Source organism: Leptosomus discolor, chromosome 1, assembly GCF_034619465.1.
Source record: "Leptosomus discolor isolate bLepDis1 chromosome 1, bLepDis1.hap2, whole genome shotgun sequence".
In the NCBI taxonomy this organism is placed as follows: Eukaryota; Metazoa; Chordata; class Aves; order Leptosomiformes; family Leptosomidae; genus Leptosomus; species Leptosomus discolor.
The window spans coordinates 21832323-21847081 of record NC_141391.1 but is presented as its reverse complement, the minus strand read 5'-3'; the positions used below and the strand labels follow the sequence as shown (position 1 = coordinate 21847081).

The 14759-nt window shown below is 41.9% G+C and overlaps 1 protein-coding gene across 4 annotated transcripts in view; it reads right to left on the bottom strand.

The window, feature by feature from the left end:
- The window catches only part of NUP58 (nucleoporin 58), a 35692-nt gene extending 22661 nt beyond the window's left edge, over positions 1 to 13031 (bottom strand). For 2 of the 4 annotated variants that reach the window (XM_086481830.1, XM_086481832.1), the window contains exons 1-8: positions 12916 to 13031; positions 8957 to 9096; positions 7603 to 7638; positions 6026 to 6178; positions 4797 to 4931; positions 3940 to 4050; positions 1174 to 1198; positions 661 to 726 (exon numbers count right to left, since the gene is read on the bottom strand). In XM_086481830.1, coding sequence (XP_086337956.1) covers positions 661 to 726; positions 1174 to 1198; positions 3940 to 4050; positions 4797 to 4931; positions 6026 to 6178; positions 7603 to 7638; positions 8957 to 9096; positions 12916 to 13031 — 782 coding nt within the window. Of the gene's footprint in view, positions 1 to 660; positions 727 to 1173; positions 1199 to 3939; positions 4051 to 4796; positions 4932 to 6025; positions 6179 to 7602; positions 7642 to 8956; positions 9097 to 12915 lie in introns of all 4 variants that reach the window. The other 2 variants (XM_086481829.1, XM_086481831.1) reach the window with 2 other exon arrangements.
- Between the last annotated feature and the right edge of the window lie 1728 nt (positions 13032 to 14759).

Genomic DNA, 14759 nt, shown 5'->3' with positions numbered 1-14759 from the left:
AACAGTAAAATCACTGTAGAGCACAGTACTATCTTAACTCCTAAAATGCCAATACAGTAAAAAAAACCAACACCAAACCAACAAACTTCAATAGCAAATGTTTAAACATGTTATGCTGAACCCTGACAAACTAAGATATATATATAAAAATAATTGAGATATATATATTAAAAAATCTATAGCTTCTACATAAGAGCTTTTATTACTTTGAACTCACAAATACAGCGACATATAGTCTCTTTGACTAGTCTACAACCTGCCTCCTCCCTGCCCGAGGGAAGGCTCTTTTGCAGTTCTCTCTATTCCATACGAGATCCACAATGCATGTGCAATATGGACATAAGGTTCAATACTTATTATGCATGGGCAACAGGCTTAATATGCCCAGGGAAAGATGGATCAGATTCCAAGAGCTTATTTGTTGGGCATGCCCATTTATGTAACTGCATGGAGAAGCAAGGCTAAAAACCAAAAAACAGCCTAAGCCTTCAGCTACTAGACCTATCTGTCTGCTTTGTTCCCAAGGTTAACATGCCAAAAGACCTTGGGCTAGTAAGTTATCCTGCACACAGCCTGCAGTAGGGTGTTCTTGTCACATAGCATCAACAGCATAAAATACTTTAGATAATTGACTGTCATAAATAATAAAAAAGTACTTACTGTAGATTTTCTACATCTTGACAGATTACTGGAGGTAGATTTTCATCCTTTAGAGCTTTGCTGTCTCTACAAGAGACGATGTATGTTTAGATAGTGCTTTAATACTGCCAAACATTTTTGCATGATTACCAAATATCATGAGGATGTTCAAGTGACTGATTACACAGTTCTGCACCCATTGCATGTATGCCGCAACGAGGAATGGTTGGGATTAGTGCACCCAGACACTATGCCAGGGTCAAAGCCTGTGATGTAAGCATTGTACACCATTTGCAGAAACCATTTTTCAGCCCACATCACCAGTCTATAGCAGATGCCAGATAAGCGGTAGGTATTGCATTTCATGGGAAAATTGCAGTGTTTAAAATGATGAACCACCATTACTAAACAGGCCATATTGCAAAAGCTGGTTATTTACATTTATGCCTTTTCCAAGATTGAAGCAGTAGAAAAGACAACATATTTAGCTGTTTTCTAATAAGACACTAAATGCAAAGGAAATCTAGCACTTACTCTGGTCTTGTTCCTGTTTTGTCACCTATAAAATAAAAACGGTAGGTCAGTAATAAAGCTTTGAAGAACAAAACAACCTTAATGAGATTTTAGGGAAGAACTAATGACTACAATCTCCTTGATTTCTCTTGATAAAAGGAACAGACTAGGCTAGCCATAAAAGAAAGGAGGTTTTAATTTACTCCCCCTTCACAGATAAATATCCTTTCAAGAACAATGGTTCAACAGCTGAGGTGCTAATTTCTTGGCACAGAGTAATGCAAAACATCTTGTGTCACTATACAAGTCACTACAAATGCACAAACAACTGCAGTTGCATAAGAAATCTGTTCCTGCTTACACAACTCAGACCTGTGTCCACAAAACATTTCTTTAAATTCAGCAATAGCGCTCTCCTCTCAAAGATGAGGGTAATGAAGGTTTGTCCATTGGACTGCCCTAGGAATTCTGCTATTGCTTTAAGTCCAGTAATGAACAAGGTCTCACAAAACAGAAGATGTTACTGCTTACCTACCACCCACACACTCCAAACTGCACATCTGTGGATCAAGATGCCAAATAACTCCGAGTAATAGAATGGAGCTGAAAACAATATCGTGCATAACACAGGCCATGACTAGAAATAGGGGCAGTAATTGCTTGGAAGAACATTCACTCAGACCAACAAGTAAGGTTCATCTTCTTCAGCTGGATGCAAGTCACATTGTCACTTCCCTCAGTGCCACCAAGGCAGACAGTAGCTATGTAGCTAATGCCAGTGCCACAAACATTTTAAGCTGCACAAGCTCCTGCCAGGAGAAGCTACTACCTTTAGAAGCAACATCTACTTAAGTTGTCTGCAGACTGTCACCCAGTACATTACAGAGCCTGGAGTCTCACAATCATTCCCTGTGCCTTTTGCTAAGGGGAAAAAAAGACCAAGGGTCTACACAAAATTGGGGAGAAAAAAAGAAAAAGGATTAAACCCTAGAATTCAGGACTCCTTTCTCTGCTGACAATATAAAAATTAGGCAAAAAACTAAGTACACTTTGCTTTCTCTCTCCAGCTACTTTTTTTAATTTGCTGTACATCAGGACAATACTTAAAGTAAAAGACGGATTTGAAATCAGATTTTGCTACTTTCTGGGCAAGTGAGCATTCTTTTTAGTAACACTTGAGGAAAATACGTGTAAGACTTTCTGCATCCATATTGTAAAGAAATAGTTAACAATCAGTCAGTCTTCAGTCTCCAGAAGGAAAACCTTTTATAACCAATTCAGAAGAGAGAACACAGGTGCTAGGCTCTATCTGTTCTGGGATTCCTAGGGTGCTTTTCTTTGGTAGCCACATCTCCTCCTTTCTTTTCTTCAGGAAGGAAAAGAAATAAAACCCTCAAAACCTTAAAACGACCACCCTCAAAACCTTAACAACAGTTCCTCATGTAGCAGGACAAACAACTGTACTGACAGAACTGAGTAGCAGCACACAGGTAGGGACATTTGTCAGGGCCACCACTACCCATTATGGGAAACATTCCTAAATTAAAAAAAAAAAAACTCAAAAACAGTCTCCTTTGACATTTACCACTGCTCAGCTAAGGGACCTCTGCTTATCATCCTGACAGCAACAGTCGAACTCACCCAGGTCTACTACACAACATGTGGGGAATTCGGGGACTCATTCAAGTTTCCACCCTAAGAGCCAGGCAAAACAACGCTGAGAGATGTCAGACTGAAGTAGGTTTTGAGTCTGTCCTTCCCTGGTCCTCATTTTAAGACACTTGTATATTATGGAGGTGTTGTGATATCCTGGTATTATAGTATTGGAAATCCTGTAGGAACCTAGGAATCAGAGCTTTTGCATGACTCCCAGTTTCAATAATAAACTCCAAAACCAATAAACATCATGCAAAACTCCTGTTTGGACAGTCAATATTCCATCTCTTCTACAAGTATGAAGAGCTATGTCTCCACAACTTATGTTACTCTGTAAACATGGTTTCATAGAGTTTCTACGCCTAATTTAAAATTTGACTCCTGAACAGAATCAAGAAATGAACAGTATTGATTCCCCAGAGAAAGCGCACATTTTAGAATCAGCTTTAGTTAAGCTTACGCTGGAAGTATAAAAACAAGACAAAAAAGTGTCCAAATGCCAAAGCTCAATATTACTTAAGTACTTTAAAGCTACCACAGAGGCAAAGTTTTTATAACTGGTTTTAACAACATGATAGAAACTATCAGGTAGAACTACGTGCCACCAGTAATTCAGCTTTGAAGAATAACAACTAAAAATAGGACAATATTTATTGTGCGGGCTTTTGAAAAAAGAAACCAAGTTTAAGATCTGTTACAGCTGAAGAAAGCTGATTTCAAATGAGCATTTTTTGTATTTGCAACACATCACTTAAACATAGCTCTGCCGCCCCCTCTAGTGTCTACTTGACATACAGCTGTTCAGAAATCCACCATGGCTTTTCAGCCAGCGTCCCTACGATTCTCCACTCCTGAAAGGCTGAAGGCTTTAGATCCTGGTTCTCAAGTATGACATTGGCTTATACTTATTTCAAATAAATTAATTTACACTACATTGCATTTGCAACCAAAATCTTGTTCTTCTATACGAGCACAATATCTAAGAATGAAATTAACAGAAACACCTTGTAAGAGGGGAGAGGAAAAAAAAAGTTGTTAGGAGTGTGGAATTAAAGCTGACAATAGTGTCTTTGATGTAGTGCTCTGATAATTTTCTCAAAAAACCATTATGAATATTTAAAACAAACTTACTCTTTTTGTCTGAAGAACTACTAAAATCAATGCCACCAAGACCTTCATTGGCAGTAGTTGAAGGAGCTGCAGTTGTCCCCAAAGTCAAACTCAAAGCATTCTGCCCAAGTCCTACAAGAAACCCAAACAGAATTTCTGCACTTAAAATGCTGATAATTAAAACTTATTTTAAACTAAAGGCACAAATCATCTTGCTTGCAGTTTCAGTGCCCATTTACTACATTTGGATTAAAAAAACATGCAAAAACCAGAAGAAAACAGATTGCATGAAGTTTCATACAACTGTATGCAAGCATTCTATGAAGTTTCTTCACATTACTAGGTAGCTCATTAGATAGGTAACTTATCAGCATCTTAAGTATCTTTGTTTCATTTAGAGTTTAAGAGCAGTGTTACCAAGACAACACAGTGCAAATTTTTCCTCTGGAGCTGAAAAACACAGGAAGCCATGAAACAACAATACTAACAGTTAAAGATGTTATTCAGACCAAAAGCCACCAAAATAAGCAGCTTTCAACTTCCCCACAGTTACAGAAGATACTTGTATATCATTGCCCTTTCCCATTTATGATTCCTAGAGTCAATTATGGCAATGACAAAGATTTCCTTGTGTTTTCATTTTAAAAAAATGTTAAGTACAAGTGAACTTAAGAATAAGAAAGAAGCCAATGATTTCAGATTCCATTTTTATTCTCCATGGACAGCAACACTGTTAACTGTAACACTGTTAAAAACTACACTTTCACAGTATTAAGATTTTATATAAACTAAATCTTACATTATGGATCTACACAATCACACATTAAATTTCAGTGTTTTGAGACAGAAGGAGGAAAAAAAACTAAAATAACTTTCACCTGTTGCTGCTGTGCTTGTATTCTGGAAGAGTGAACCTCCTAAACCAGCTAAGGCTCCTCCCAAGGAAAGGCCTGTGGAGGCGGTTGTAGTCGGTGCAGTTGTGCCACCCAAATTTAATGTAAAACCAGTAGTTCCTGCACAGAAAGCAGACCACCTTCATGCAGACACTGCATTCAAATACATAGGTAGAAAATCTGAAGTAACTGAAAGATCTGAACAGCATCCTTATTGTAACTGGATAATAAACTCCATTGCTGTTTATTTCCCATGGATTTTCCAAACAAGCCATAAAGACTTTTGAATTCTATGTTGTTTTGTTCTACAGTATCATAATCCTCACTAGTCCATATCTACCCGCAACTATATAAAATTCTTTATAGTTTTTATATTTTTTTCTGGAACACTAGAGAATCTAATAGCACCTGGCACAGAATTTATTTTAGAGCATAATGGATCTAACAAGTGCTATTGACTTTTTATATTAAAATGCTGAAATGTTAATGTTTTATGTTAAACATTAAAATGTTTCACAGAAGACAGATACAAGAACATTTCCTTTGTATCTTCAGCCTTCTTCTGGAATTAGGCATCCCAGGTTTTGGTAGGATAGGGAAGAATTGAGCAGAGAAAGACCATAGCCATAAAGGGCCAGAGCACAGAGGGCACAGAGAGTTGAGCTCAAATGCAGACTCCTAAGGCCCAGAAAACAAACTCCAGTCTTAGTTATCATCATGCACAGTGCAGTATAGCTGAATTAAATATGATGGCAGGTGTGTGTCAGTACAAGAACTACCCTGGAAAAACCTTGCTTCCACTACTAGTTAACCATTTCAGGTCATCCACTAAAGGCAGACATTTTCCAAACTTTTCAGCTGTGCAAGTAGGAAGCTTTCAACCTTCAACAGGATTAACGAAAATAATGATTTTACATAGCAAATCAGATCTTGCTACACTTCTAATGACTTAAATTATATGCTTTCTATATCACATGGTATACTGCCCATAAATCCCTTTGTATTAGGGTACCCATATTTAGAACTAGTAAAGTTCAATGAACTTTCTTATTTAAGTACCACAAAACTATGTAAATACTAGAAAAATGTAGAGAACTGTTTGACCATAAAGTTTTATTGTTAAAAACCCCAGTCATCGTGTGTCGTTCATGTCCATGTCCCATTCCTGCCCCCCCCCCAAAAGACAAACCCAAAACCCCTACACATTTTCCTACCTGCTGCAGGAGTCGATGTAAGAGCAGATGATAATGACAGGCCACCCGCTGAGGTAGAAGTAACAGGTAAAGCAAATGGCGTGGCTGAACCTGCAGGTTTGTTGAAACCTAAACTAAAGCCCGTGGTAGCTGCTGATGTGGTAGCAGGTGTGCCTAAAAGAAACCCAAACCCAATTACCATTCCCAGAACAGTCTGTTTGAGAATGAGTGCTCAATTCACATTCTCTTCTGAACTATTCCCACCTAACCATCATCTGCACATCAGCATGCAGGATCATTTACATCAAGTAAAATATCCCCATAGCGCCTTCAGACAAATTTCAAAGGTTTACAGTAATAGCACAGGCATTTTCACTCCAGAATTCCTAGTGATTCAGTGGGCTTTAATCATAGACTGGCAATTATATCTAGTTGTAATCTAAAGAATCCTGTCAAAAAAAAAGCTTCCACCAAGAGCAGCTAATAGTTGAATCAAATACTGGTAAATGGAGCTATAAACAATACTGCCCAAAATAGACTAAAATTTCTCAATTGAACATGCACATATCCTTTCAATTTGTAAACAAGAAAAATCTGTTGAGATGTTATTCCCTCAAACTTTGCTTTTGAACACTTTTTAAGTAAAGCAAATAAAGCTCCCACTTCCTGATGTTTTCATGGCAAGTATACATTTTTCATTCTAGAATCCATATTCCAAAGTTAAGGAAGAGTATGCATATACATACACAAACCACAAGGGCATGCACAAGAAACACATATTTGGTATTCTCAGTAACTGCCGTGTGTCTGTATTGGATGACATAATTTCATCCAGCTATTGAAAAGAATTAATGTTCATGTGCATAGTACTGACTGCCACATATGATTATGCATCATACAGTCTGTTCTGGGTTAGCTGCTGCTCCTCCCTTCTGCCCTTTTCATTTGCTTCTCTTTCCAACACTATTTCTTCCTATTTATTCACAGTATGGCTTCTTAAGTTCTTGGACTGCAGTCTGTCTTGTGGCACCACCCCCACCATCTGTGATACTCAAGCTCAGTTTTTCCTTAGACCTCAGTTCCTGGTGTTCAAAAAGAAAAAACCAAAACCAATCCAAACCCCACAATTACCCACATATTCTTGTATTTCTAATGCCATCTGAAAAATAGTCACTGAAGATGCGTCAGAGAAACAAACGTAAAATATTCCCAAGGTCTGTTCCCAGTTCAACCCTCTTTACTCTTCTAAAATAGGTAACTGCCAAAGGGACCTGTTGACACAAAGTTCATCAGAGCAAGAAATTCTGTATGAAGAATTCTTTGCTAATGTATTCCACCTTCCCTCTGCTGAAGGATGAAACTCATTAGGGGGACATAAATACAAAGTCTAATTTTTGACTATGACCACTGTCACTGTTGTACAGGAATGGAACAATCCTTTAACGAGTAACTGTGCCCAGAACTGCAGGGCTCCACTCTGGTTTGCAGTCTTAACATTTGGGCTGCTCACATATGACAGCTAACTTTCTACATTACAAGAAAGATCTATCAGGTTATTTTTTTCCTGTGTAACATTAAAATCCAAATTAGGTCCTTACCTAGTGTCAGTCCTGTAGCAAGAGTTGTTGCTGTTCCTGCTTTTAAGAATGAAAACAAACAGAATAAGAATATAATTGAAGACCACAGAGCAGTTATGACGGTAAAAAGCATGAAACAAAACACCAAAATAATGCAACATTATGAGACAATATGTAGACTATTATTCACCTTTTTTCTGTAGTATGTTGAAAGCAAAACATTAACATAGAAAACAGTATTTGTAAGCACCAGCAGCACAAATCAAAGCTGACTTCAAAAAAGTCACATTTCTTTTTAAGAATCTGCTAACAGTGAAGCTGATGTTAACACAGCAGTATAGCACACTGAACTTGCAAACAAAAGGTAAACAAAAATATGGAAACGAGTAACTCTATCAAGTACTTTTTTCAGCCATATGGCAGTACACAACATTAGCATGTAAAACAGCAGATTTACAGTATAATGAAGAGGATTATAGAGTCCAAAGTGTTTGTAAAATCCTGTGTCTTGGTTTAGGGTTTCTGCCCCACTAGTCATTTAAAGAGATTACTTTGAACACGGTGCTGTGCCATTTCATATTTTTAAAACCATCTGATTAGAAGATCAAAAGAATCATTGAGCGCTAAAAGAAAACTACCCCAATGTAGCCAAACACAGTAGTACAGGCTTTCAGTCTACTGTTGAATTTATTTCTAGTAGATAGGGGTATTTCTGAGAACCAATCTACTCATACAAATATACAAGAAAGAGACCATTTTGTCTAGCAATATTGGAGCCAAAGTAAAATGCATTGTTGTCTGCATGATGGCTGAAAAAACCCAAACAACTCCAGTTCGAAAAGTTTTATTCTTTTGCATGCCAATACTCCTATACGAGTCTGTCTGTATAGGCTGAATTAGATACCTAAGAAAACATTGCATTTCTTCATGCATATTGCTACCATTAAAAAACCCCCAAACAACAAAACCAGAAATGTTTACTACTGCTGGATTACAAATAGTAATAATCTCACAATGTTTTTAAATATTTCAGATCAAAATATACCTCAATCTTAAATCATAATTTTTGAGCATCCTGGATGAAGAATTAAGTTTTCTAAAAAACATCAGGATTCAAATTATGGAACAATTTACACATAGGTCCAAGCACAGTCTTCTGGTAACTGCATTTGTGTTTCTGCATCATTGGTATTGCAGTGAATTATCTTCTAAACTGTTCAATTAAGCCTTTTTACAAACCTACATAAGTAATATTCAGAGCTACAGAACTACTGTAAAAAAAAGTAAGCACATTATGATGACCTAGTTTTTGTCTACATACGATAGATTTCTTCACTGTTAATTCAAACCCCTGCTATACAAGAACTTTTTCTACCTGTACTCGTGCCTCCTAGTGTAAAGCCAGTGGTTGATTTTGATCCAAAAAGTCCACTCCCAAAGCCCACTGAAGGAGCTGATGTAGTTGCTGTAGCCGTGGAAGACCCCAGAGTTCCAAAATTAAGTCCTCCTGTTGAGCTATTACAAAACAAGACTGTTAGTAATAATTATTGTCAAAAGAAATCCACCACTTCCCCCCTTATTTCACTTTCTTTCCCACACCATCATGCATTTTCCCGAACAGCACACAGTGCAGCTGGACAAGACAGAGTCCAAGCTCACTGCCACCAAACAGAAAGAGAAAGCCTGTCTCCCCCTCTCCTTCTACAGCTCCATAACCCCTACTACTTCCCTGACATGGACTCCAGCATTTGTTCAACTGCTTGTGGAGCTGATATATCTTGCTAGACCAGTGGGAAATCCGAACTCTTCTCTGTTAGATTATCTCATCAGTTCTGCCTAATTATTCTCCCTGAACTACTGAAACGAGAGAACAAGTGCTAGTGGCAGCACAAAGATGACACCAAACCTGCAAGAACATCTTTCAAAGCAGGTTACAAGTCCAGTTAGATACCTCTGACCAGAAACCTCAACCAACGTTACTTTATTTCATTCTAAAGTGACAAGCAGAGACACACAGCCATTCATAGCAACAGCACAACTTTGCCCTATCTTGCCACCAAAACACACTGATGCATGAATTAATTTCCTAACCAAAATGCTGTCCTTCCCCACAGGTGCAAACCACAGAGGACCTTCCTTTTCTGACTGTATACTTGTCAAAGTTACAGAAATAAACTTCCAGAGCTATTTTCACAGATAAAGGGGAAGAGAGAGGAATGAAAGAATCAGAGATCAGTTCTCAACATGAAAATTAAGCCTTTTTTATTTATTTTAGGCAACTACACATCTTTGAAGTTTAATAGAGATTCATTTCAATAGCAAACAAGCTTTACATTTAGCAGAGAACACACTCAGTTATTGTATAAAACACGGGGAAACAAAATATTTTACCGCGATTATCTCTAACCAATGAAATTACAGGTACTAGCAGCCAGATGAGTCTATGATTTTAAAAATTTTGTTCTTAAACTGATGAAAGATCAGATGAATAATTTATTTATAGGAACTTTCTGCTCCCATTGGTGAGCCTTTTTAGAAACGAGGGAAGTTTTCTTTAAGTTAAACAACATTTTCCCTAAGTACAACAGTAGCACTGAAACGAAATGCAATTTAGACTTCAGGGTAACAACCGTCAAGAATTATTTTATCTTTCAGGTGTTCAGTATTCTCTCATCATTCCCTTATCTCCTCTCTCTTTTTGTATGAAGGCAGCTCCTAGGCACAACAAATTCAATTCAAAAGCAAATCCATTTTGAAAAGGCTGTAATTAGCTTTTACACTCAAAGTTTTCAAAATATCTACAAAACTGATCATGGCAAGCCCAGCAACAGTTGATTGCAAGTTCAAAATCTAGATGTGAGTTATTCTTAAAGGAAGTAGAGTGGCCAAGAAGATTAGAAGGACACAGACCTATCAACTGTCCAACTCCACAGAAACCAAAGGATTTCAGCTTTCTTTATTCCCAAAATTTCAACATACCAAACTGCAGCACCATGACCTAACTGCTTGCAAGCATACAACATAGTGCTTCTCTCACTAGTCAAAAGTTTACATTTCTCATCTTTTTCCAGTACAAAGATGATTCTTCTGTGAAATTTTTTCTAGTTTCAGCATTCCAGTAGAAGCAAGCTAAGGTACAAAACACGCAATTCAGTACCATAGGACAAAAAAACCCCAAAACCATCAAGTAAAACAGCATTTTGTCTGCTTTGTTTTTAAGATAGAAAGAAACCAAAATGAGCAATAAAGCAACAGCAGTGTTCTCACCAGCAGGAGAAAGCATGTGCCACAAGGACTATTTACTCCCCACAGATGGAAGGAAGAGGAGCTTAGGTCACCGAAGACAGGTCTTAACTCTAATTTTAGAACTAGAACAAAGCATTGCACCTGGCTAAAGCATACCGTAGAGAACATCAATTAACAAAAAGAGCTCAAGTACCTCAATGCTATTGGTGCAACACAGAAATGAGGTAGGCTGGCACATCACATAGGCTTTGGGCCACCAGAATATAAATTTTAACTGGTCACACTGATAAGTAATACTTATGTTTAGACTACACAATAAAGCCCCTTTTCCTCCCAACACATAGCAATCTTGTATCAGACCCAGCTTGGAAGAACAGGTACTTCTTATAGTCTCAAACATATTCTCAAGCAAACGATCTCACAGGGGTGCTAAAGATTCTTTCACCAATCATCCAGCAGTAAAAAGGCCTCTTCCTCTGTGATACTCTTTGACCAACAGCCCTGAAGACTTGTCCTGCTTGCAAGAATAAATAAATGAATAAAAATGCAGAGTACCATACAGCTATTAATTAGCACCTGTTAAACTTTCACTTTTTAAGATGTTAAAAAGCCAGCTCAAACAGCAAAAAAACCCCAAACATAAAAATATTTAAGTTCAATTGGCAGTTTTTAACAAGATCAGTATGACAAAAGTTTCCCTTGCTATCAGGCAGTACATTTAGGAGAATGTTTCTGAATAAACAAATATTATTTTAATTTGCTCATTTTCATCACAACAAACCTGCATTAAGCAGGCATGAACTTGAGTTCTTCACCAACTCACATAAGCTTCACTGTAGCGGCAAAAAAACCCAAACCACAAAAAAACCCCACCACCAAACCAAAAAAAGAAACACAGGTAACACGAGAATGTCATCAATCTGATATGACCACAAAATTAAAAGTATCAGAAGAGACTCAGAAAACTTGTTCCCTCTTATATGTGCTTCCAAAAACCAATACTGCCATTCAGTCCAGTGATTCTCTTTCAGATCCAGGTGTTCTGTTCCCTTCCCCTCACACTGCTAATTCCTGACAATTCTGACAGACAAGTATCTTCAAATATATCTGCCTCAGGTGAAGCTCCCTCGAGTAGCTCACCCTGCCCCGTTTGTTGATTAGAATGATCCACTTTGCCTGGTAAGATTTGGGATACAAAGCTCTACTACAACAGCCCTAACCTTCAACGGAGGCATAACAGCAAGCAGGCTAGAAAAAACAATCTCTGCTAGTACAGCTGTGTGCAGAGAAAGGAAAATGGGGAAAAAAAACCACCAGGAGCAACAAAGGCTTACCTACTATTCTGAGAAACCTAAACACTAAGAGTGCTTCTGGTACAGAGCCTGCTGGCACATGTACATCAAGGCACAGCAAAGTTCTCCTTTTACTCCAAGACACCAAACGCAACGTTAAGTGGCTCAGAAAGCTTAAGGTTGCACTCAACTTCGAAAAAAACCCCAGGACTTCACATCTGAACATTAAACATTTGGGCTTTGACATCAATGAGCTGCACATGTAAGCTCAGGCTGACTGCTGAAACCTGGACACCCTTATGGTTCACATTCTGCGTTCAGAATGTTAGAGGTAACCGTTAAGGAGACACCCCGCTAAAATCAAGCCAAAATCAAGCAGAATCAGGAGAGGACCTCTCTTTGTGACCAGCTGCTGAAGAGATTGATCCCTACACCTGTATTGGCGAAGCCGGCCGTGAAGCAGACGAGACGAGGGCCTCCCCACTCCCTGCGCGCCGGGGCCGACATGGCGAAGCCGATTCCCCCGCGCACCGCGGGCCCGTTCGGCCAAGAGCGCCAGAGCTCCGGGCCCCTCTGGGGGCGAGGGGGGGCAGGCAAGGCGGCGAGGCACGCGGCCCGGGCCCTCCGCACCCTCCCTCCCCCAGCACTCACACACACACGCGTACCGCCCGGGCCTGCCCCGCCGCGGCCGCCCCAGGCCGGGCCCACAGAGGGACGGCGGCCTCAGGAGTCTGGGGGCTGGTGCCCGCGGGGAGGGCCGGGCCGAGCCGAGCGGGTCAGGGGGGTGCCGTGTTACCTCGGCGTAGCCGCTCCGAAGGAAAAGCCCCCTCCCCCGCCTCCTCCTCCTGCTCCGGCGGCGGCGGCCGCCGCGGAGCCCAGGGTCCCCGCTCCGAAGGAGAAGCCCGCAGACATGGCGGCAGCAGCGGGAACGGCGGGAGAGCGAGGCTGGGGGACGGCAGCGGGCCCCGGCGGCAGGACCCGGGGAGGGCGACGGTGGCCTCCTGAAGGCGGGTGGGCGGCTGCGGCCTCCTCAGCGCCGCATCGCGCCCAGCGCCAACTTCGAACCGAGCGGCGGCAGCGAGCGCGCGGGCACCGGCCACGCTCCCTCCGCGCGCCCGCCGCAGTGCACCACGGGACAGCAGCACTGCCGCGCCGCCCGCCGGCCTTTAAAGCGACAGTGACGTGTGGGGCGGCGGCGGCGCGCCTCGGCCCTCCGGTGAGTACGGCCTCCTTTGGCCGAGGCTGTCCCGCTCTCGGGGGGCTCCGGCACCCTGGAACCCCGGTTCGAAAGACGGAAGGGCCCGCGGCTGAAGGCCAGGGGAGGCCGCAGCCCCCATGGGCACACAACGCCCCGTGGCTTTTCGGGTACCGCTTGCCGGCAGGTGTGACAGGGCGAGGCCGGAGGGGGCTGTGAGCCCGGGCACAGTCCCCACGAAAGAGGCGATGGTAGAAGAGATCCTTTCTCGGCCCGACAGCAGCCAGCCTCCCCCCGAAGCCCGGCATCGACGGCTTTGTGATGGTCCCCAAACCTGTGTCCCTGCCGCCGCCCCTGGGGCTCCCCACAGCTGCTGAGGGGCGGAGGGGGCAGGCTGTGGTACCAAAGGTTACCTCCAGGTGACTGGCCAGGAAGCAGGAAACCAGCTCAAAATCCAACTCATTCCATGAAACCCCCAAACCCCACTTAATTTCAGGCTGAACCTGGGCTCACAGCCAGCACAACGGCACGGAGTTCTCATCTGCCTCTCCAAAGACCCATCATTCTTTAATGCTGTTGTACAAACTACAGCACCTGCATGTCACAAGCTCAATTGCTAATTACTGCTTGCGTTTACGGCGCTAATTACTGCCCCTGTTTCCCTACCAGGCTGTACTTCACCCACATATGCGGCAGGGCGCTGCGTGAAGCGTGGAACAGTAAGAAGCCACAGCTGAAATGCAGGAGAGTTTCTCTGAGGATCCTACACACTGTGTTTGCTCAGGAAAAGGCACTGCTGGAGTTTTCTCTTAAGAGATGTCTCTTAACTACTGTGCAGCATACACAGGATTTTTGTGCACCAGCACCCGCAGAACTACAACGTGGATGAGTCACTGCACTGCGCAGCTCGTTATGGCACTCTTGTACAGCCAAAACTCTGACACCCCTCAGCGCACTTTCACTAGTTCTTACTTCAGGAAGGCCTTTGGTACTGTCTCCTCTAAGATCTCCACCGAGCAGCTGCCCATGTACGGGCTGGGTGAGCGGGGAGGTGGACTGAAACCTGTCTGAACGGCCGGGCCCACAGAGGGTGACCAGTGGCACAAAGTCTAGCTGGAGGCTAGTAGTGACCCAGGGGTCGATGCTGGGTCGTCGTTTGACATCTTCATTAATGATCTAGATGGGGGAGGGGTCCCAGTGGACACCAGGTTGAACATGAGCCAGCAATGGGCCCTTGCTGCAAAGAAGGGGAATGGCATCCTGGGCTGCGTTCAGCAAAGCATTGCCAGCAGGCTGAGGGAAGTGATGCTCCCGCTCTGCTCAGCACTGGTGAGGCCACACCTCTGTGTACTCGACTGGAGCACCTCTCCTATGAGGAAAGACTGAGGGAGCTGGGACTGTTCAACCTGGAGACAGCTGAGAGGGGATCTTATCAATGTACATAA